The sequence below is a fragment of the Macaca thibetana genome, chromosome 5, assembly GCF_024542745.1.
Source record: "Macaca thibetana thibetana isolate TM-01 chromosome 5, ASM2454274v1, whole genome shotgun sequence".
In the NCBI taxonomy this organism is placed as follows: Eukaryota; Metazoa; Chordata; class Mammalia; order Primates; family Cercopithecidae; genus Macaca; species Macaca thibetana.
The window spans coordinates 123,146,281-123,168,766 of NC_065582.1; the positions used below are offsets into that span (position 1 = coordinate 123,146,281).

Consider the following 22,486-nt stretch of genomic DNA (forward strand, 5'->3'; position numbering starts at 1 on the left):
AAGTGCTGGAGTTACAGACATGAGCCATCATGCCCGGCCAAAATGTGTATTTTAGAAGTCTTCTCAGAGTATCAGAAGTATTTATGTTAGAGGCATTTGTGTTTGAATCTTTAGGTTAAGAATATTTAATGGTAGTAGCCACAGTTGCTCAAAGTCACTAATGATACTTGGGAGAAAGACTAGTTGAAATGCTAGCCAGTGCTGTTGTGGACTGTGTCTGCATGCTATAAAAACACCCTGTGGGCCGGGCATGGTGGCTCACACCTGTAATCCCAGCACTTTGGGAGGCTGAGGCGGGTGGATCACGAGGTCAGGAGTTTGAGACCAGCCTGGCCAATGTAGGGAAACCCCGTCTCTACTAAAAAATATATTAAAAAATTAGCCGGGCACAGGTGTGTGCCTGTTGTCCCAGTTACTCGGGAGGCTGAGGCAGGAGAATCTTGAACCCGGGAGGCGGAGGTTGCAGTGAGCCGAGATTGCACCACTGTACTCCAACCTGGGCGACAGCGTGAGACTCCGTCTCAAAAAATAAAAAATAACACCCTGTTATTCATTTATTGTGTGTAAAGAAATATGTATTGTAAAATTATCTACATTTTGATAATTAGGTTCATTTACCTCTATTGTACTAAATGTATTATAAGTTGTTAATCCCTCATAACATCTGCAATGGGCATTTTGCAACACAAAGATTCTAATTATTCCTCTAAGGTTTAAACAACCATGTTTAGTAGAAGTTTTACTAAGAAATTGTATATGCTCCTATTACAGCATGATGAATACAGTGTCACATTTTCTTGATGACCTCAATCCACTTTACAAGCATGTAGCAAAACAGTTTTCTTTGCTAAGCTATATACATCTGATGACTTCTATGCTCTTCTAGTATGTTATTTTGCTTTCAGATTTCAGATTTGCAGGAAGCACCCTGACTCCCACTCTTGCATTTATGATTGCTTCTGTACCCCGTTTTCTAGGCACTAATGAAGATTACAAGGGGAAATTTATAACCAACTTATTAAGTTGATAAAAATCATTTTACAGAAGTCATTGCGTTTGTATAGACAAACTCATGGGCTGTGTAACCACTACTTACTATCAATGTTCAGGGTCTCTTATTTTTTCTTTTTATTATTTTCTGATTTGATTTAGTTTTCCTAATAAACCTGTATGTTGTCAGTCAGGACCCTGCCTCGTTCTTTAGTTAGACTAGAATTCCCATAGGAGAAAAAGAATTCCCAAATTGAAGGAGTAGTAAAATTTCTGGCAAGAAAGGATTAAGGTGGCAGCACACTCATGACTGGCTGGGTGCTCTGTGTCCTGTCTCTTATCTGCAGTTTCAAAACCTGAAAAGCTCAGAAAACCAAAGTTTTTTTTGTTGTTGTTGTTGTTTGTTTTTGAGACGGGGTCTCACTCTCTCACCCAGGCTGGAGTGCAATGGCGTGATCTTGGCTTACTGCAACTTCCGCCTCCTGGGTTCAAGTGATTCTCCAGCCTCAGCCTCCCGAGTAGCTGAGATTACAGGCACACGCCCCCATGCCCGGCTAGTTTTTGTATCTTTAGTAGAGACAGGGTTTCGCCATGTTGGCCAGGCTGGTCTTGAACTCCTGACGCAGGTAATCTGTCTATCTTGGCCTCCCACAGTGTTGGGATTACAGGCATGAGCCACTGTGCTTGGCCCCAAAAGTTTTTTTTTTTTTTTTTTGAATTTAGTGCAAACATAATCTGACCAGATGTTAATAGTCTTTATCCCACTTAATGTTAACACTCTTTATGTTTCACTGCAAAATATTAGTGCATTTGATTTAACACCTCTGCAGGGGGAGTGGGGGTGCTTACTTAATATATACAGTATATGCACTGTATTTCTTAACTTTGGATTCCAAATTTTATTTTTGAGATGGGGTCTTGCTGCTGTGTCACTCAGGCTGGCATGCAGTGGTGCGATCATAGCTCACTAAAGCTAAAACTTTGCAGGCCCAAGCCATCCTCCCACCTCAGCCTCCCGTGTAGCTGGGACTACAGGTGCGTGGCACCACAACCAGCTAATTTTTGTATTTTTTCTGTGAGTTTCACCATGTTTCCCTGGTTGGTCTCGAATTCCTGAGCTCAAGGAATCCACCTGCCGCAGCCTCCCAAAGTGCTGGGATTACAGGCATGAGCCACTGCACCCAGCCAGTTCCAAAGTTTTGAATTTCTTTTCTAAAAATCTTTTCTAGAAGTTTTAAATTCTGAAACATCTGGCTGCCAGGGTTTTAGATAAGAGATTGTGGACCAAAAATCAAGAAGGTGTTTTGAAAAGTGCTTTTCCCTGTCTCTCCTTGTGTACCCCCAGGTCATGTAGGAAAATGGGAAATTATGCTGGACTTAATGCCAAAAAAAGCTAGATTCTTTGCTTCCCCCATTTACTTTGTTGTTACTTGAGACAGGGTCTCACTGGAGTACAGTGGCATGATCTTGGCTTACTGCAGCCTTGACTCCCTGGCTTCGGTAATTCTCCCACCTCAGCCTCCCAAATAGTTGGGACTACAGGCACCCAGCTAATTTTTGTAGTTTTTGTAGAGACAGAGTTTTGCCATGTTGCCCAGGCTAGTCTCAAACTCCTGGGCTCAAGCGATTCACCCGCCTTGGCCTCCCACATTTGTATTTTTCAAAGTATACTCTTAAGCTTAGATGAATTCAAGTTTTCACAGCCAGAAACTGGTAGAACTGGTGTTTGACATCTTTCATTTTCCAGTGCTTAAACTCTTCATCATTTTAAGATACTTCCTGTGTGGGTCTTTTTTGTGGAAACCACACTTGGAGATTTCTACTCCTTGGAACCCCAAGCCTCTTTATGACATGCATCCAGGACCAGCTCTGCTTCCCTGTTGAATGTCTCAGAGACTTGCCTTCCTTCTCTCGGTAGCCGCCAGTATTACCATTTCATGAGTTTTCCCCCCAAGCTTGGCGGTGGAATGTGATAGCTAGTAGCTTCCCCAGCACCTTTCTCCCAACTTCCTTGCTATACCTGATGACAACTATTCAGGCCTTTTCGATTCCTAGGATCTTGCTATTAATCACTATGGGGATAAGTAAAAGTAATACATACAAAATAATTGCATAACAGTAATATAGGGCAGTTACATAGAATGATACTTGCTGTTTAATCCTGGAAAATGTGATCGCCAAGGATTCAGATTTAATTTCTGCTCTTTATTTCTGAGGATGGAGTCACCATTTTCCCCTTTTGGCTACACATTTAGATCCTTTTCAGGTCTCATGGTAGTTGCAGTGTAAAAAAAGAATAGCAAGGCCTTTGGTTTCCATAGACAATTTGGACCAGATAACTTCTAGATTGGGTAATATCCGGTTTATTAGTGTTACTGAATGGGAAGTCTTGACTCTGAATTGTCTGGGTTCTTGGCGTGTTGAAGAATTGAACAAAACGTAGAAACAAAGCAACAAAAGAAGGAAGCAACGAAAGACAAAGCAACAAAACGGAGTAACAAAAGCACAAAATTTATTGAAGCGAAGGAAGTCCTTCAAGAGTCCCAACTGCAGTGTTCTTAAGGTTTACTAGGCTAAAAGAATTTGATAGACCCCTAGGCAATTGATTACACCCTATGAAAGATTGGCCTGCGACCAATCAGAGGCTGAAATGGAGATGGCTGAGAAAAGCAGGCTGATGCGGAAACTTGTCTTTTTTTTTTTTTTTTTTGAGACAGAGTCTCGCTCTGTCGCCCAGGCTGGAGTGCAGTGGCGCGATCTTGGCTCACTGCAAGCTCCGCCTCCCGGGTTCACGCCATTCTCCTGCCTCAGCCTCCAGAGTAGCTGGGACTACAGGCGCCCACCACCACTACCGGCTAATTTTTTGTATTTTCGGTAGAGACGGGGTTTCACCGTGTTAGGCAGGATGGTCTCGATCTCCTGACCTCGTGATCCGCCCGCCTCGGTCTCCCAAAGTGCTGGATTACAAGGCGTGAGCCACCACGCCCGGCGGAAACTTTTGTCTTGTAATCACAGGAGTGAAGGTGTGGCCTGTATGCTGCCTAGTCTTGCCTAGAACTGGCTGCACCTGCTGTTCTTTTGCTTATGCCTTAACCCTTGGTTACCCTAATTCCCTAGTCTCTTGCCTCATTAGGTCTTTACCCTGACTAAAAATGCACTCATCGAGCTGGGACAAATCCTACACTGCGTTTGTCCCAGCAGAGTACATGGCACATAAGTAGGCATTCAAAAATTCAACATACAGTACATTTTGTTACCTATGTGCCAGGTGTTAGGCAGGCTAACAGCCGAACAGAAACCTACCTACCCAACGTGCTAACTTCTATGCAGCATGGTCGTGCATCCAAATCAAATGGAAAGCGGTATGGGAGATCTGGAAAGGCTTCCCGTGGGTGGCATCTGACTACCTAAATTCCCATCCCAGTTTCACTTATTGACTTTGACACTTGGAACAAGCAGCCTCCCAGTGCCTGTTTTCCCACTAGTAGGTAAATGGGCTAATGACAGTATCTTCGCCACTAGACTGAATTAATGAAAAGCACATAGAGGAAGAGAGCCTGGCTCTCTAAGTGGGCAGTGCGATTCCCGAGGGCGGAACTTCGCTTCATGGTCTTCCTCTAGGCTGAGAAGCCAGGGTAAGTCCATTTGATTTTCCTACCACACAGTGCCTTCTCCCCTGATGAGTTCAAAGCTTTAAGTCTATCCAGTTCTGTCCAGACGCGTCTGTTCATCTCCAGCAGGCCCACTGGAGAGGCGGGTTTTCCAAAGCCTGGCACGGCCCACTGCAGATGACGCCCCCTGTCCTCCAATGCCCTCAGGCCTCTGGCGTCCACCCTTCCTCCCCACCCGACTCCGGAACCTCTTCCAGCGCCCCGCCCGGGCGCCTGGCTGCGAGGGTAGAGGCCTTCCGCCACACGCGCGGCCCCGCCCCGGCCTCCACGTGACGTGGCGTGCGAAGCGCGCACGCGGGGAGTCGCGCTGGAGACGGGCTAGGGCCGAGGGGCAACCAGAGATCGGTGGGTTGAGGAGGGCGGGGCCACGCCACAGGCCCGCCCCTGTCCTCAGCTGCCTCCGCGCGCCAAAGTCAAACCCCGACACCCGCCGGCGGGCCTGTGAGCTCACTAGCGGACGGGGCAGGTCGGGATCTGCCTCGGCTGCGCCGCGAGCTCCAGTGCGCGTACCTGTGGCCGCCTCCCAGCCCTCTCTGCTGGACGCGCTCTGGGCCGCCACAAGACTAAGGAATGGCCACCCCGCCCAAGAGAAGCTGCCCGTCTCTCTCAGCCAGCTCTGAGGGGACCCGCATCAAGAAAATCTCCGTCGAAGGGAACATCGGTAAGGAGCCTCCAGAAATGTGGGACGCAAGGCTGGGGTGTCGCAGCAGTGGCTGAAGCTTCCCTTCGCCGCATCTCTGTGCAGCTCCTCGGTGAGGGCTTTCCCTCCAGCCTGGCCGTGTGGACGCGCCCTCGGCTTCCTTTCCCACCCAGAGCTTCCTTCCCTTCCCTCCCGCGCCACGGGGTGACTGCGGTCCCCGGAGTCAGACTGGGCGCCAGGCCTGTGGTCTCTGTGAGGCGCGCTTTGAGCCTCTGCGCCCTCTTTGTTGGGAACTCGCAAAGGGAAGCGGGGGAAGGGTATCAGATTTCTTGAGGTGTAACTTACATTAAATTCACCCTTTTTAGGTGTACTCTTTTATGAGGTTTGACAAACATTATGCGTTTTACTATCACCACGATCGAAATACAGAACATTTTCATCACCTCAGAAAGTTCCTACCTGCTCCTTTGTAGTCAGCCCCCTCCACCCTTCCTATTCCCAGGCACCCACTGATTTGATTTCTATCCCTGCAAGTGTTGCCTTTTCCAGAATGCCATATAAATGGAATCATAGGCTATATCGCCTTTTGTGTCTGGCGTCTTTCATTTAGCATAATGCTTTTGAAATTCATTCATGTTACTTGTGTCTGTAGTTTTTTTTGTTTTTTTCTTTTTCTTTTTTTTTTTTTTTTATTGCTGAGTAGTATTCCATTGCATGGATGTACCATCGTTTATCGATTTTCTAGTTGTGGACCTCTGGGTTGTTTACAGTTTTTTAGCTATGTTATTACCGAAACATTATTTTAGCTATATTATTAACGAAACTCGAAACATTCGAGTACAAGAAAAGAGGTCTTTTATGATCTTAATAGCATGCAATTCCTCACCCCTTACTCCACATCCAAGTAAACATTGGATTATGATTCGAAGACCACTAACGTTTCTGTTAACTCAGATGGGGTGCTAAGACTAGGCCATGCCTGTCATTTTGCAAGATACACACCAACGTCCGATTCTTCTGTATTTCCAACCTCAGGAAACCTACCCCTGAAACTTCCTGTTTTGATAGATTTTTTTTTTTTTTTAATTTTTTTAGCTCCAGGTTGGGTGCTGGTCATTCATGCATACAGCAAATTTTTAAAAATTCTTACCACATTCAAAGCACTGTACCTTCTTGAAAAAGACAAGGCAGGCAGATGCTTAGTATTCAAATCAATAGAAAAAAAATACATTCTCAAAGAGGACTTCTTATTTCATTGCTCCATAATTAAGGCACCAGTAGAAAGACCATATAATATACTTAGCAATGTAAGTTATTTGACGGTGCATGTTTACTAGTATGGAACCCCTGACAGTTGCTTACTGAATAAAGAAGACCATATATAAAGACAGGAGAAAGTGGCTGAACAAAGCCATCTGAAAAGTAAATTTGAGGCAGGGCATGGTGGCTTATACTTGTAATCCCAGGATTTTGGGAGACTTAGGCAAGAGGATCACTTGAATCCAGGAGTTTGAGACCAGCCTGGGCAACATAGTGAGAACTCATCTCCAAAAAAAATTAAAAAATTAGCTGCATGTGCTGGTGTGCCTGTGGTCCCAGCTACTCAGGAGGCTAAGGCAGGAGGATTGCTTGAGCCCAAAGATCAAGGCCACAGTGAGCCATGCTCACACTACTGCACTCTAGCCTGGGTGACAGAGCAAGACTCTGTTAAAAACACAAAAACAAAACAAAAAAGTAAAGTTGAATGAATAACCCCTCAGATTAATACCACAATACCTTCATCCACTTTCCCTCTCTCTAATCCAGTTAGGTAGTATCATATTTAGAAATCTTTCCTCAAAGCATCTTTAATCTTCTCAGCAGCTGAAATAATTTCCTAATATTTCATCCCATCTCCAGTTTCTCTTAACTACTTCTGCAGCGGTCTTTTTGTATGCAAATCTCATGTGTTATCCCCTGCTTAAAATTCTTCATTGATTTCGCCTTTACCTACACTGAAAGGAGTTGCAAACTGATAGCTGCAATTGCACAATATTGGCCTGCACAGGTTGAAAAAAAATTTTAGTGCCCAGTGGCTCAGGCTTGTAATCCCCGTCCCTTGGGAGGCTGAGGCGGGAGGATTGCTTGAGTCCAAGAGTCTGAGACCAGCATGGCAACATAGAGAGAACTAGTCTCTAAGAAAAAAAAAAAAAAAATTAGGCCAGGCTCGGTGAATCACACCTATAGCTCCAGCTACTCAGGAGGCTGATGCTGATGTGGGAGGATCGCTTGAGTCTGGGAGGCAGAAGTTGCAGTGAACTGAGATGGCACCACTGCACTCCAGCCTAGGTGACAGAGTGAGACTCTCTCAAAAAAAAAAAAAAAAAAAAAAAAAAAAAAAAAAAAACCAGTTGTGGTAGCATGCACCTTTAGTCCTAGCTACTCAGGAGGCTGAGTTGGAGGATCTCTTGACACCTATAGTTTGAGGCTGCCACGAGCTGTGGTTGTGCCACTGCCCTACAGCCTGGGCTACAGAGTGAGACCCTGTGTCTAAAGAGAAATAAATTAAATTTGTTGCTAACTTGAAAACATTTTGAGATTTCCCATAAACAGTTAAATTATTGGATTTTGAAAAATCTGAAGATCTGTTAACACCAGGCCTGCATTTCTGTATGACAGCAATTGGTGTTTAGATGGAGCATGTTCCTTGCTATTTTTCGTCTCCCTGACACTGAGACTTTGTTAGTTACTGTTTATTATTGGTCTTGCACTTTTGTTCATGTCCTCTTCACCTTATTTGTCAGATCCAAATAAGCAATAAATGCACAAATTGTTAAGCTGTGCGTAAACTATTTTGCAATTCCTCTATTCTTCCTAGAATTTGAACTTGGTCGTTTTAGTTTTATATTTATATAACCCATCTTCTTATGTTCTGTGTTATTCAAATGTTCCCTTATGTTAGATGGATGGAGGACTTACCTGCTTCTCATTTTAGTAGTATGTTCAGAATGACTTTCAGCATTATAACGCCTGCTTGGCATTAGGAATTCTGTTAGTTTCCATGACTTTTAAAAGTATTAACATCAGTGTCTTTGGTTCTTTTTCTCCTTTGCCTTCATAGAAAATTAATTTAATAATTAGCTTATTTTCTAGCTCCCACTTCCCCCCAAAAAGTTAAGGAACTAGACGTGCTAGTCTGATTGGCAGCTCTAGCTAACTGTTATTACTCTGGTTGAACTAAATGTAACCGTTTTTACTCTTAGACTTTTTAAGTATGACCACATGAATTTTTCTGCTTGTAAGTAGTGTCAGAAGAAAGTTGAATGCTCTAGCCTTAAGTGCTTTCCGTCTCTGGTGGATGCCTAATTTTTTGATTTGTTCCTTGAGTGCTCTTTCTGAATATCATGTTCTCCTTTCCCTCTTCCATCTAGCTTAGTGAATGTGAGGTGTTCTTTCTATATGCTTCCACTTCCACTTAACATTCTTCTAAATGCCATACAGTCCCTAAGCTTATGCTCTCCATACTAAATTTTGGTGGCCAGTGTTTTTCCCATGATTAAATCTAATTGTCATCCAGTTTATCTTTAAACATTTTTCTCCTCTCCTCTGGATCCAATTTACTTTGTGTTTTTCTTCTGAACTGTCTCTCTGTGTCACCTTCTTATTTACTGCCTCACTCCTTTTTTTTCTCTGTGTATGATTCTTTAGAGTTCTTACAGGTTTTTCTTCCTTTCTATTGCCCTGTCTAATGTCCTAGATTTAAATATAGTTCTGCAAGCCAAAGGTAAGTTCTTTCTACTCTCCATGGATCTAATTTATAAGGAAGAGGAAGCTTTGCTTATAAGTATATGAAGTTATTTATATGTTCATCTGTGTGTGTGTGTGCACGCACACAGGGAAAGAGAGAGAACATTATGCTAACCAGAGATGTCTGATACAACCACATTTGCTGACTTCAGATATAAAGGGTGTGGTGGCCATTAGGAGTATTACCTCTAGGTCAAGACTGTCCCTACTACTAAATATAATGTATTGTTAAACTAAACATAATAAAAAACAAATGTGCTTAATGAAATTGGGCAGGGGGGCCTTTTAATTTTCTTTTAAAGAAATATAAAGTTGAGAAAATTGAATGTTTTGGGTTTTTTGTGTTGCTCACTATTGTAAATCTTGCAGAAGCTAATGACTATTTAACATCTTTTTTTCCTGACAACTTTCCTTCCTCAATTTTATCTTTCCTCACAACAGCTGCAGGGAAGTCAACATTTGTGAATATCCTTAAACAAGTGTGTGAAGATTGGGAAGTGGTTCCTGAACCTGTTGCCAGATGGTGCAATGTTCAAAGTACTCAAGATGAATTTGAGGTATGAAAATAAAATTTAAGTAGATAAAAGCCTTTTGGTTTAGAGGAGCAGTAGTACTTAATCTCTTGGCTTTTTTCTTTTTCAATAAAACTTTTCAAATCTCACTTTAGGTCTGTATCTTCATCTAGGTGGTAGTTACATGGATATATATACAGTTGGCTCTCCATATCAGTGGGTTTCGGATCTGGGGATTCAACCAGTCATTAATAGAAAATATTCAGAAAAAAATAAACAATACAAAAATAAAAAATAATGAAAATAATACAGGATTACTGTTCATATAGCATTTACATTGTATTAAGTATTATAAGTAATCTAGAGATGATTTATACTATTTGGGAGGATGTGCACAGGGTATATGCAGATATTACACTATTTTACATAAAGGACTTGAACATCTATGGATGTTGGTATCTGTGTGGAACCTGGAATCAATTCTTGAGGATACTGAGGGGTGACTGTATGTATAAACATTCATTGAGGCCGGGGTTGGTGGCTCACGCTTGTAATCCCAGCATTTTGGGAGGCTGAGGCGGGTGGATCACTTTAGGTGAAGAGTTCAAGACTAGCCTGGTTAACATGGTGAAATGCCATCTCTACTAAAAATACAAAACTTAGCCAAACGTGGTGGTGGATACCTGAATCCCACCTACTTGTAAAGCTGAGGTAGGAGAATTTCTTGAACCCAGGTGGCAGAGGTTGCAGTGAGCACAGATGGCACCACTGTGCTCCAGCCTGGGTGACAGAATGACACACTGTCTCAAAAAAAAAAAAAGGAAAGTAAAATTTATCAAGCTGTGCATTCAAGATTTATGCACAAGTAAAGTTTAAAGTTTTCTTTTTCATAAAAATTTCTTTTTTTTTTTTTTTTGTTATACTTTAAGTTCTGGGATACATGTGCAGAATGTGCAGGTTTGTTACATAGGTATACACGTGCCATGATGGTTTGCTGCACCCATCAGCCCGTCATCTACATTAGGTATTTCTCCTAGTGCTATCCCTCCCCTTGCCTCCCACCCCACCGACCCCTGGTGTGTGATGTTCCCCTCCCTGTGCCCATGTGTTCTCATTGTTCAACTCCCACTTACAAGTTAGAACATGCGGTCTTTGGTTTCCTGTTCATGTGTTAGCTTGCTGAGAATGATGGTTTCCAGCTTCATCCATGTCCCTGCAAAGGACATGAACTCATTCTTTTTTTAGGGCTGCATAGTATCCCTTAGTGTATATGTGCCACATTTTCTTTATCCAGTCAATTATTGATGGGCATTTCAGTTGGTTCCCAGTCTTTGCTATTGTGAATAGTGCTGCAATAAACATACATCTGCATGTGTCTTTATGGCAGAATGATTTATAATCCTTTGGGTATATACCCAGTAATGGGATTGCTGGGTCAAATGGTATTTCTGGTTCTAGATCCTTGAGGAATCGCCACACTGTCTTCCACAGTGGTTGGACTAATTTACACTCCCACTAACGGTGTAAAAGCATTCCTATTTCTCCATATCCTCTCCAACATCTCTTGTTTCCTGACTTTTTAATGATCACTATTCTAACTGGTGTGAGATGGTATCTCATTGTGGTCTTGATTTGCATTTCTCTAATGACCAGTGATGATGAGCTTTTTTTCATATGTTTATTGGCTGCATAAATATCTTCTTTTGAAAAGTGTCTGTTCATATCCTTCACCCACTTTTTGATGGTTTTCCTTGTTTTTTTTTTCCTGTAAATTTGAGTTCTTTGTAGATTCTGGATATTAGCCCTTTGTCCGATGGGTAGATTGCAAAAATTTTCTCCCATTTTGTAGGTTGCCTGTTTACTTGGATGATAGTTTCTTTTGCTGTGCAGAAGCTCTTTAGTTTAATTAGATCTCATTTGTCAGTTTTGACTTTTGTTACCACTGCTTTTGGTATTTTAGTCATGAAGTCTTTGCCCATGCCTCTGTCCTGAATGGTATTGCGTATGTTTTCTTCTAGCGTTTTTATGATTTTAGGTCTTATGATTAAATCTTTAATCCATCTTGAGTTAATTTTTGTATAAGGTGTAAGGAAGGGGTCCAGTTTCAGTTTTCTGCATATGGCTAGCCAGTTTTCCCAACACCATTTATTAAATAGGGAATCCTTTTCCCATTGCTTGTTTTTGTCAGATTTGTCAAAGATCAGATGGCTGTAGATGTGTGGTGGTATTTCTGAGGGCTGTGTTCTATATTTTGGTCTATATATCTGTTTTGGTACCAGTACCATGCCATTTTGGTTACTGTAGCCTTGTAGTATAGTTTGAAGTCAGGTAGTATGATGCCTCAAGCTTTGTTCTATTTGCTTAGGATTGTCTTGGCTATATGGGCTCTTTTTTGGTTCCATATTAAATTTAAGGTAGTTTTTTCTAATTCTGTGAAGAAAGTCAATGGTAGCTTGATGGGAATAGCATTGAATCTATAAATTACTTTGGGCAGTATGGCCATTTTCATGATATTGATTTTTCCTATCTATGAGCGTGGAATGTTTTTCCATTTGTTTGTGGCCTCTCTTATTTCCTTGAGCAGTGGTTTGTAGTTCTCCTTGAAGAGGTCCTTCACATCCATTGTAAGTTGTATTCCTAGGTATTTTATTCTCTTTGTAAAACAATTGTGAATGGGAATTCACTCATGATTTGGCTCTCTGTCTATTATTGGTGTATGGGAATGCTTGTGATTTTTGTCCATTGATTTTGTATCCTGAGACTTTACTGAAGTTGCTTATCACCATAAGGGGTTTTTGGGCTGAGACGATGGGGTTTTCTAAATATACAATCATGTCATCTGCAAACAGAGATAATTTGACTTCCCCTCTTCCTATTTGAATACCTTTATTTCTTTCTCTTGCCTGATTGCCCTGGCCAGACCTTCCAATACTATATTGAATAGGAGTGGTGAGAGACGGCATCCTTGTCTTGTGCCGGTTTTCAAAGGGAATGGTATTGGTTGTGGGTTTGTCATAAATAGCTCTTATTATTTTGAGATATGTTTCATCAATACCTAGTTTATTGAGAGTTTTTAGCATGAAGGGATGTTGAATTTTGTCGAAGGCCTTTTCTGCATCTATTGAGATAATCATGCGGTTTTTGTCACTGGTTCTGTTTATGTGATGGATTACGTTAATTGATTTGCATATGTTGAACCAGCCCTGCATCCCAGGGATGAAGCTGACTTAATCGTGATGAATAAGCTTTTTAATGTGCTGCTGGATTCGGTTTGCCAGTATTTTATTGAGGATTTTCACATCAATGTTTATCAGGGATATTGGCCTGAAATTTTCTTTTTTTGTTGTGTCTCTGCCAGGTTTTTGTGTTAGGATGATGCTGGCCTCAACAAATGAGTTAGGGAGGAGTCCCTCTTTTTCTGTTGTTTGGAATAGTTTCAGAAGGAATGGTACCACCTCCTCTTTGTACCTCTGGTAGAATTCAGCTGTGAATCTCTCTGGTCCTGGGCTTTTTTTGGTTGGTAGGATATTACTGCCTCAATTTCAGAACTTGTTATTGGCCTATTCAGGGATTCGAGTTCTACTTGGTTTAATCTTGGGAGGGCGTATATGTCCAGGAATTTATCCATTTCTTCTAGATTTTCTAGCTTATTTGCGTGGAGGTGTTTATAGTGTTCTCTCATGGTAGTTTGTATTTCTGTGGGATCAGTGGTGATCCTTTATTGTGTCTATTTGATTCTTCCCTCTTTTCTTCTTTATTAGTCTGTCTAGTGGTCTATATATTTTGTTAATCTTTTCGAAGAACCAGCTCCTGGATTCATTGATTTTTTTTTTTTTAAGAGTTTTTCATGTCTCTATCTCCTTCAGTTCTGCTCTGATCTTAGTTATTTCTTGTCTTCTGCTAGCTTTTGAATTTGTTTGCTCTTGCTTCTCTAGTTCTTTTAATTGTGATGTTAGGGTGTCGATTTTAGATCTTTCCTGCTTTCTCGTGGGCATTTAGTGCTATAAATTTCCCTCTAAACACTACTTTAGCTGTGTCCCAGAGATTGTGGTACGTTACGTCTTTGTTCTCATTGGTTTCAAATAACTTATTTATTTCTGCCCTAATTTTGTTATTTACCCAGTAGTCATTGAGGAGCAGGTTGTTCAGTTTCCATGTAGTTGTGCAGTTTTGAGTGAGTTTCTTAATCCTGAGTTCTACTTTGATTGCAGTGTGGTCTGACAGACTGTTATGATTTCCATTCTTTTGCATTTGCTGAGGAATGTTTTACTTCCAATTATGTGGTCAATTTTAGGGTAAGTGCATTGTGTTACTGAGAAGAATGTATATTCTGTTGATTTGGGTAGGGAGTTCTATGGGTGTCTTTTAGGTCCGCTTGGTCCACAGCTGAGTTCAAGTCCTGAATATCCTTGTTAATTTTCTGTCTTGTTGACCTAATATTGACAGTGGGTTGTTAAAGTCTCCCACTGTTATTATGTGGAAGTCTAAGTCTCTTTGTAGGTTTCTAAGAACTTGCATTATGAATCTGGGTGCTCCTGTATTGGGTGCATATATATTTAGGATAGTTAGCTCTTCTTGTTGCATTGATCCCTTTACCATTATGTAATGCCCTTCTTTGTCTTTTTTCATCTTTCTTGATTTAAAGTCTGTTTTATCAGAGATTACGATTGCAGCCCCCTTTTTTTTTGCTTTCCATTAGCTTGGTAAATCTCCCTCCATCCCTTTATAGCCTTTCTGTGTCTTTGCATGTGAGATGTGACTCCTGAAGACTGCACACTGTTGGATCTTGACTCTATCTAATTTGCCAGTCTGTGTCTTTCAATTGGGCTATTTAGCCCATTTACATTTAAGGTTAATATTGTTATGTGTGAATTTGATCCTGTTATTATGATGCTAGCTGGTTATTTTGCCCATTAGTTGATGCAGTTTCTTCATAGTGTCAGTTGTCTTTACATTTTGGTATGTTTTTGCAGTGGCTGGTACCGGTTTTTCCTTTCCATATTTAATGCTTCCTTCAGGAGCTCTTGTAAGGCAGGCGTGGTAGTGACAAAATCCCTCAGCATTTGCTTGTCTGTAACGGATTTTATTTCTCCTTCACTTGTGAAGCTTAGTTTGACTGGATATGAAATTCTGGGTTGAAAATTCTTTTCCTTAAGAATGTTGAATGTTAGTCTACACTCTCTTCTGGCATGTAGGGTTTCTGCAGAGAGATCCACTGTTAGTCTGATGGGCTTCCCTTTGTGGGTAACCTAACCTTTCTCTCTGACTGCCCTTGACATTTTTTCCTTTATTTTAATCTTGGTGAATCTGACGATTATGTGTCCTGGGGTTGCTGTTCTCAGGGAGCATCTTTGTGATGTTCTCTATATTTCCTGAATTTGAATGTTGGCCTGAATTGCTAGGTTGGAGAAGTTCTCCTGGATAATAATCCTGAAGTGTGTTTTCCAGCTTGGTTCCACTCTCCCCGTCAGTTTCAGGTACACCAGTCAAACTAGGTTTGGTCTTTTCACATGGTCCCATATTTTTTGGGAGACTTTGTTTCTTTTCATTCTGTTTTCTCTAATCTTATTGTCACGCTTTATTTTTATTAAGTTTATCTTCAGTCTCTGATATTCTTTTTTCCACTTAATCGATTTGGCTATTGACACTTGTGTATGCTTCACTAAGTTCTCGTGCTGTGTTTTTCAGCTCCATCAGGTCATTTATGTTCTTCTGTAAACTGGTTATTCTAGTTAGCAGTTCCTGTAGCCATTTATCAAGGTTCTTAGTTCCTTGCATTGGGTCAGAACATGCTCCTTTAGCTCAGTGGAGTTTGTTTTAACCCACCTTCTGAAGCCTACTTCTGTCAATTCGTCACACTTATTCTCCGTCCAGCTTTGTTCTCTTGCTGGTGAGGAGTTGTGGTCCTTTGGAGGAGAAAAAACATTCTGGTTTTTGGAATTTTTAGCCTTTTCGCACTGGCTTTTCCTTATCTTTGTGGATTTATCTACCTTTGGTCTTTGATGTTGGTGAACCTCAGATGGGGATTTTGCGTGATTGTCCTTTTTGTTAATGTTGATGCTATTGCTTTTTGTTTGTTAGTTTCCTTCTAACAGGCCTCTCTGCTGCAGGTCTGCTGGAGTTTGCTGGAGGTCCACTCCAGATCCTGTTTGCCTGAGTATCACCAGCGGAGGCTGCAGAACAGCAAAGATTGCTGCCTGCTCCTTCCTTTGGAAGCTTTGTCCCAGAGGGGCACCTGCCAGATGCCAGCCGGAGCTCTCCTGTATGAGGTGTCTGCCGATCCCTGCTGGGAGGTGTGTCCTAGTCAGGAGGCACGGGAGTCATGGACCCTCTTGAGGATGCTGCCTGTCCCTTAGTAGAGCTCGAGCGCTGCGCTGGGAATTCCACTGCTCTCTTCAGAGCCAGCAGGCAGGAATGTTTAAGTCCCCTGAGGCTGCACTCACAGCTGCCCCTTTCCCCAGGTGCTCTGTCCTAGGGAGATGGGAGTTTGATCTATAAGTCCCTGACTGGGGCTGCTGCTTTTCTTTCAGAAATGCCCTGCCCAGAAAGGAGGAGTCTAGAGAGGCAGTCTGGCTACAGGGCTTTGCCAAGTTGTGGTGGGGTCCGCCCAGCTCAAACTTCCAGGTGGTTTTATTTACACTGTGAGGGGAAAACCGCCTACTGAAGCCTCAGTAAGAGCGGACGCCCCTCCCCCCACGAAGTGGAGCGTCCCAGGTCAACTTCAGACTGCTGTGCTGGCAGTGAGAATTTCAAGCCAGTGGATCTTAGCTTGCTGGGCTCCGTGGGGGTGGGATCTGTTGAGCAAGACCACTAGGCTCCCTGACTTCAGCCCCCTTTCTAGGAGAGTAAATGGTTCTGTGTCACTGGCATTCCAGGTGCCACTGGAGTATGAAAAAAAACTCCTGCAGCTAGCTCCATGTCTGCCCAAATGGCCGCCCAGTTTTGTGCTTGAAAACCAGGGCCCTTGTGGTGTAGGCACCCGAGGGAATCTCCTGATCTGCGGGTTTTGAAGACTGTGGGAAAAGCCTAGTATCTGGGCTGGATAGCACCATCCCTCAAGGCTTCCCTTGGCTAGGGGAGGGAGTTCCCCCACCCCTTGCACTTCCCAGGTGAGGCGATGCCCCATCCTGCTTCTGCTTGCCCTCCGTGGGCTGCACCCACTGTATAACCAGTCCCAGTGAGATGAATTGGGTACTTCAGTTGGAAATGCAGAAATCACCCGTGTTCTGCATTGGTCTCACTGGGAGCTGCAGACCAGAGCTGTTCCTATTCGGCCATCTTGCCCGGGAATCTAAAAGTTTTTAAAAAGTTAAATAAAGTTTAAAAAAATCTAATAGCAAATTAAATTCCTTCAGTGTCTTTTCTAATTTTTTTTTTTTTTTTTTTTGAGATGGAGTTTCACTTTTGTTGCTCAGGCTGGAGTGCAATGGCTCGATCTCGGCTCACCACAATGTCCGCCTCCCAGGTTCAAGCAATTCTCCTGCCTCTGCCTCTGGAGTAGCTGGGATTGCAAGCATGGGCCACTGTGCCCGGCTAGTTTTTTTTGTATTTTTAGTAGAGACGGGGTTTCTCCATGTTGGTCAGGCTGGTCTTGAACTCCCGACCTCAGGTGATCTGCCTGCCTCAGTCTCCCAAAATGCTGGGATTACAGGCATGAACCACCGCGCCCGGCCTTTCAGTGTCTTTTCACGTTTTGTTTAAAAACAAGCAAATAAGGCCAGGCATGGTGGCTCATGTCTGTAATCCCAGGACTTTGGGAGGCTGAGGCAGGCAGATCGCCTGAGGTCAGGAGTTGGAGACCAGCCTGGCCAACATGGTGAAACCCCGTCTCTACTAAACATACAAAAATTAGCTGGGCATGGTGGTGGGCGCCTGTAATCCTAGCTACTTGGGAGGCTGAGGCCAGATAATTGCTTGAACCTGGGAGGTTGCAGTGAGCCGAGATCACGCTATTACACTCCAACCTGGGTAACAGAGGTAAGACTCCATCTCAAAAAAAAAAAAAAAAAAAAAAAAAAAAAAAGTACTATTCAGTAACTGAGTTTTACCTTTTAAGCCTTTTGTCATTTACTCTCATTTCTTTTTACTTTCATTCTTGCCAGACTTTCACTCTGGGCACAAGTTTTAATTTCCCAGCTTTTTTCTATTCTGCGCTGCAAATGAGGAAGAAAGAGAATGACAGTACAGTTCCACTTTTTTATACTAAAATGTATGGTTGTATGTGTGAGAGAGACATTGCTAAGATTTTTATTTCTGGAGAAATGAGAATTGAAATTGAAAGCAAGGCCAGGTGTGGTGGCTTATGCATGTAATCCCAGAACTTTTTTTTTTTTTTTTTAAGTGACAGCAAGTTTATTAGGAAGGTAAAGCAATAAAGAATGGCTGCTCCATTGGCAGAGCAGCCAATCCCAGCACTTTGGGAGACTGAGGCCGGAGGATCGCTTGAGCCCAGGAGTTGGAGACCAGCCTGAGCAGCATAGGGCGACCCCATCTCTACAAAAAATTTAAAAATTAGCTAGGTGTGGTAGCCTGCACTTGGGGTTACAGCTACTTGGAAGGCTGAGGTTGTAGGATTGCTTGAGCCCAAGAAATTGAGACTGTAGTGAGCCATGCTCATGCCACTGTACCCCAGCCTGGGTGACAGCAAGACCCTGTCTAAAAGAAAAAAGAAATTGAAAACAGTAAGGCAGAAACCTTAAAAATGGAAATGTATGCTAGCAAGTTACTTTGATCAGAGGAGGACAGAAAATGGAAAAAAAAGTTTAAAAAAAATTTAGCCGTTGGTATAAGGAATTCTGGGTATAATAATTGAATATTTAAAATGTAAATCACATATGCAAAGAGGAATCACTAGCAAGATATTCCATGGACTTTGACAATATATGGTTTTGAATAATCAAAAATATTTTTTCATACACCTTCTGTTTGCCAGGCATAGCTAACTTTAGACCTAGGGCCTAATTCAGTACACATGATGTTACAATCCTTAGTACATGATGTTACAATCCTTAGGATATCCAGGACTAAATCTTAAAGGGGCTTTCTTCCCATATAGACCTCATTATCTTAAGAAATTGATGTTTTACATTTGATTTTTGGGGAAAGGCAAGGTTAGTCTACAGTAGAATTTTAAAGTGGGTAAATTTGTTTATTTGCTTCTTTTTAAAAACATTTTTGGCATTATGATGTATCTGTAGAAAAGTGGGTGATAGCTAATGTACAGTTTGAAGAACAGTTTTAAAGTTGACATCTTTATAACCATTATCCAGGTCAAGAAATACAACATTATCGTTCCAGAAATCCCTGTTTGTCTTCTCCAATCACAATATCTTCTTTCCTGCGTTACTACTCTGCTAGGGGTAATCAATCCCATTCTTTTGTGATAATAATTTTCCTGCTTCCTAAAAATTGTTTGAACATACATGAACATACCTCTAAGTATAATTTAGTTTAGTCTGTTTTTGAAGTTATATAAATGGAATTACATTGTTTGTATTTTTTCTCTCGCTTCTTTTACTTAATACATTTATGAAATTTGTCCGTATTGTTATATGCAGCTATAGCTTGTTTATTTTCAGCTATATAGGATTGAATTTTGTTTTTTAAAAATACTGTTTTTTTGAGACAGGATTTCACTCAGTTGCCCAGGTAAAGTGCAGTGGCACAGCCATGGTTCACTGCAGCCTCGACCTCCCCAGGCTCGGGTGATCCTCCCTCCTCAGCCTCCAGAGTAGCTAGCACCATAGGCCACCACACCTGTGTGCCACCACGCTTGGCTAATTTTTGTATTTTTTATAGAGATGGGGTTTTGCCATGTTACCCAGGCTGGTTTCAAACTCCTGGGTTCAAGCGATCTGCCCATCTTGGCCTCCCAGAGTGTTGGGATTACAGGCGTGAGCCACTGTGTGGGGCCTATAGTATTTAATTTTATTCGTATATCACTGTTTGTTCATTTTATACCTTTAATTGATTTTTGAATGATTTCCAGTTTAGTTACTCATATAAACAGCATTGCTCTGAACGTAAATTCACTTGCATACATGCAAAAGTTTCTGTAGGAATAAGAAGTAAAATTACTAGGAATGTTATGATGCCTGTTTTCCCAACTGGCTTTCCAGTTTTCTCTCCCCACAGTGTAATCAAGCTCTCATTAATCCATGTCTTTGCCAGCATTTAGTAGTGTCTGGCTTTCTCATTTTTGTCATTCTGCTGAGTGGTTACTATTTTTTTGTTTAATTTGTATTTCCCCGCTTGCTAATGAGGCTGTGTTCCTTTTCATATGTTTATTAGGCATTTTGATTTTTGTGAAGTGCCCACTTGGGTCCTTTTGCCCATTTTCCTCTGGGCCATCTGTCTTCTCTCACTGCATTTTTTATATAGCTTTTTGCTGAAGTGCCTACTCAAGTTTGCTTACCTTTTGAAAGGAGAGACTTAAGTTCTAAAAGCAACTCTTTTTCCTTTTATTTCTGGGGTCAGCTGTCAGTGCAGTTATCCTCAGGTATTAGAAACTAACCAGATTAAACCAATGTTGGAAAATAGAGGGTATTCTTAAACAGGGTATTGGACTAGGTGACCTCCATTTAAGGTCTGCTGACACATTTGTCATTTGACTCTCAGCATGCCTCACATTAACCAAGGGCACAGAAACTGATAAATAAAACCAAAATGCCAAAAATTTTAATTTGCAGAAAGAAATGTAATCATTAAGGTAATTGAATTTAGATCAGTTTATTCTTTATTTGGTTCATAATTCTCAACCAGTGGAAGGAAGTCATAAGAATCTCTGGGAGCTAAACAATTTGAACACTTGAGATAGAGTGTGGAAAAATAGATAACAGTAACTGGGAAGGGTAGGTGGAGGGGAGGGGGAAGATGAAGAGGAGTGAGTTAAAGTATACAGACATACAGGAAGCTTGAAGAAATAATTCAGTGTTTTACAGCAGAGTAGAATGCAAAAATATATTGTACTCTGGTGATGGACACCCTGAATATCTTGATTTGATTACTGCACATTATGTACATGTACAAAATTTCTCATGTATTCCACAATTTGCACACACAAGAAAGAATCTCAGGGATTTGAGTGCTTTTTAAAATAACAATCCCTTGGAGGTTCAAATATGTGGGATGCCTCCTAGTTAAAAGTCATCACCCTAGTGAATTACTGTTATTGTTGGGAGTATATTGAACCCTTTAGTTAGATTGCAGAGAAGTTGAAAAACATTGCTTTCATATACAAGACAAGACAATTTATAATAAGGTTGTCTGTTGAGCTTGGAATCAGAGCCCAGAGGAATTAGTTAAATCATGTTAATCAGACTATGTCATCAGATTATGATGCTTTAATACATTTGTCTTCATTTTAAGACTTAATGGCTTTCTGAATCTGATATCCATGTTTATGGAATGGGGCGTTTTCTTTCCATATACTAGAGTCAGAATGCCAAACTGGCCATTCTTTATAACTAGCATGCAGGTGATCCTATTATTATTAACATATTCTTTTATCAGACAGTTTATTGTAATCTGGTCATATCTTCATGATGTTACAATTTGATTACCTTTGTTGGAGTCTGGTGCACATTCTTGGAAGGTGGCCTCAGCTGTTTTGTGTGTATTGGGGACTGCTACATTGTTAATTCTCTGTGCTTCTGTAAACAGTTTCACACTGTGGGGATAGTATTTCTGGGATAGAGTGGTAGAATATGAGGATGGTTGGGTGGGTGGCTTCCCTGTATCTTTGGATATTTTCTTCCACTAAACTCAAGAAGTGAGATTTTATTTCTTCATCCAGTAGTCCTTCCCCAGATTCATCCTTGATCTATTCCTTGAGGTTATAGTATGAACCACCCACTATTCAAATGTCAGTTTTTCTTAGAATGCTCTTAGTGATGAGAAGTGACTGTTTTCAGACCTTGGCAAGGTCAGTCCTACTTTGGATGTTCTCATTTCATCACACTTCTTGGCATTTGTAGATTTGGAAGAATTGGGCCTTTGGTACCTCTGATCTCTTCCTTTAGCAACTTATTGTGCATCCATATGCTTAGCTTTTGCTGGTTCAGCTTTTTTTTTTTTTTTTAACCTGCCACCTAGTGGCCAAAATGTTGCTATACAATTGATAAGGTACCACTAATTTTGGCAAAATAGTAAGAGGCAAAGCACCAAAGAAGATTATGTAATCTCTCCCTTCTCCAAATCACTCTTGGTAAGAATGATCTTTAAAACATACCACTCAGATTATTAGCAATCTTGGTATGGAATGTTTTTTAAAATAATAATAATGTACTTTATATGGTGATTTATGTTATTATTTAGGCCCAAAGCTTTGATTTAATTGTTTCCTTTTAGCTTATTTTTGAGATATGCAGACTGCTAGGAAGCTGTCTCTTTTTTTTTCATTGAGCTGAATTCTTTTGGAGGATCACTGTTACTAATTGTGAAGTACTATTTTACTTTTAATTAAAAAAGATATTTTTAAATTTACAGATAAAAATTATATTTAATTTTATATTCATATGTAAATTATATATAAGATAAAAATTATATTTAATTTTATATTCATATGTAAATTATATATAATATAAAAATTATATTTATGGTATACAACATGATGTTTTAAAATATGTCTACATTGTGGAATGGTTAAACCAAGCTAATTAACATATACATTACCAATACTATTTTACTTTTATCCAACACTTCTTACCGCTGGTAAGCCACTGAAAAACTAGAAACTATGATAAAGAAGGTGTAAACCATACTTATTTATGACACAACAGCATATTTTTTACTTTTAATAAGTCATTCTTTTTTTTTTTTTTGAGACAGAGTCTCGTTCTGTTGCTCAGGCTGAAGTGCAGTGGTGTGATCTTGGCTCACTGCAACCT

General features: G+C 41.1%; 1 protein-coding gene across 1 annotated transcript in view; it reads left to right on the top strand.

Moving 5' to 3' along the window:
* Positions 1 to 4,839: 4,839 nt before the first annotated feature.
* DCK (deoxycytidine kinase) overlaps positions 4,840 to 22,486 on the top strand; it is a 30,080-nt gene continuing 12,433 nt past the window's right edge. Inside the window, exons 1-2 of the mRNA XM_050791426.1 lie at positions 4,840 to 5,322; positions 9,529 to 9,644. Coding sequence (XP_050647383.1) covers positions 5,232 to 5,322; positions 9,529 to 9,644 — 207 coding nt within the window. The 5' untranslated portion in view covers positions 4,840 to 5,231. The remainder of the gene's footprint in view (positions 5,323 to 9,528; positions 9,645 to 22,486) is intronic.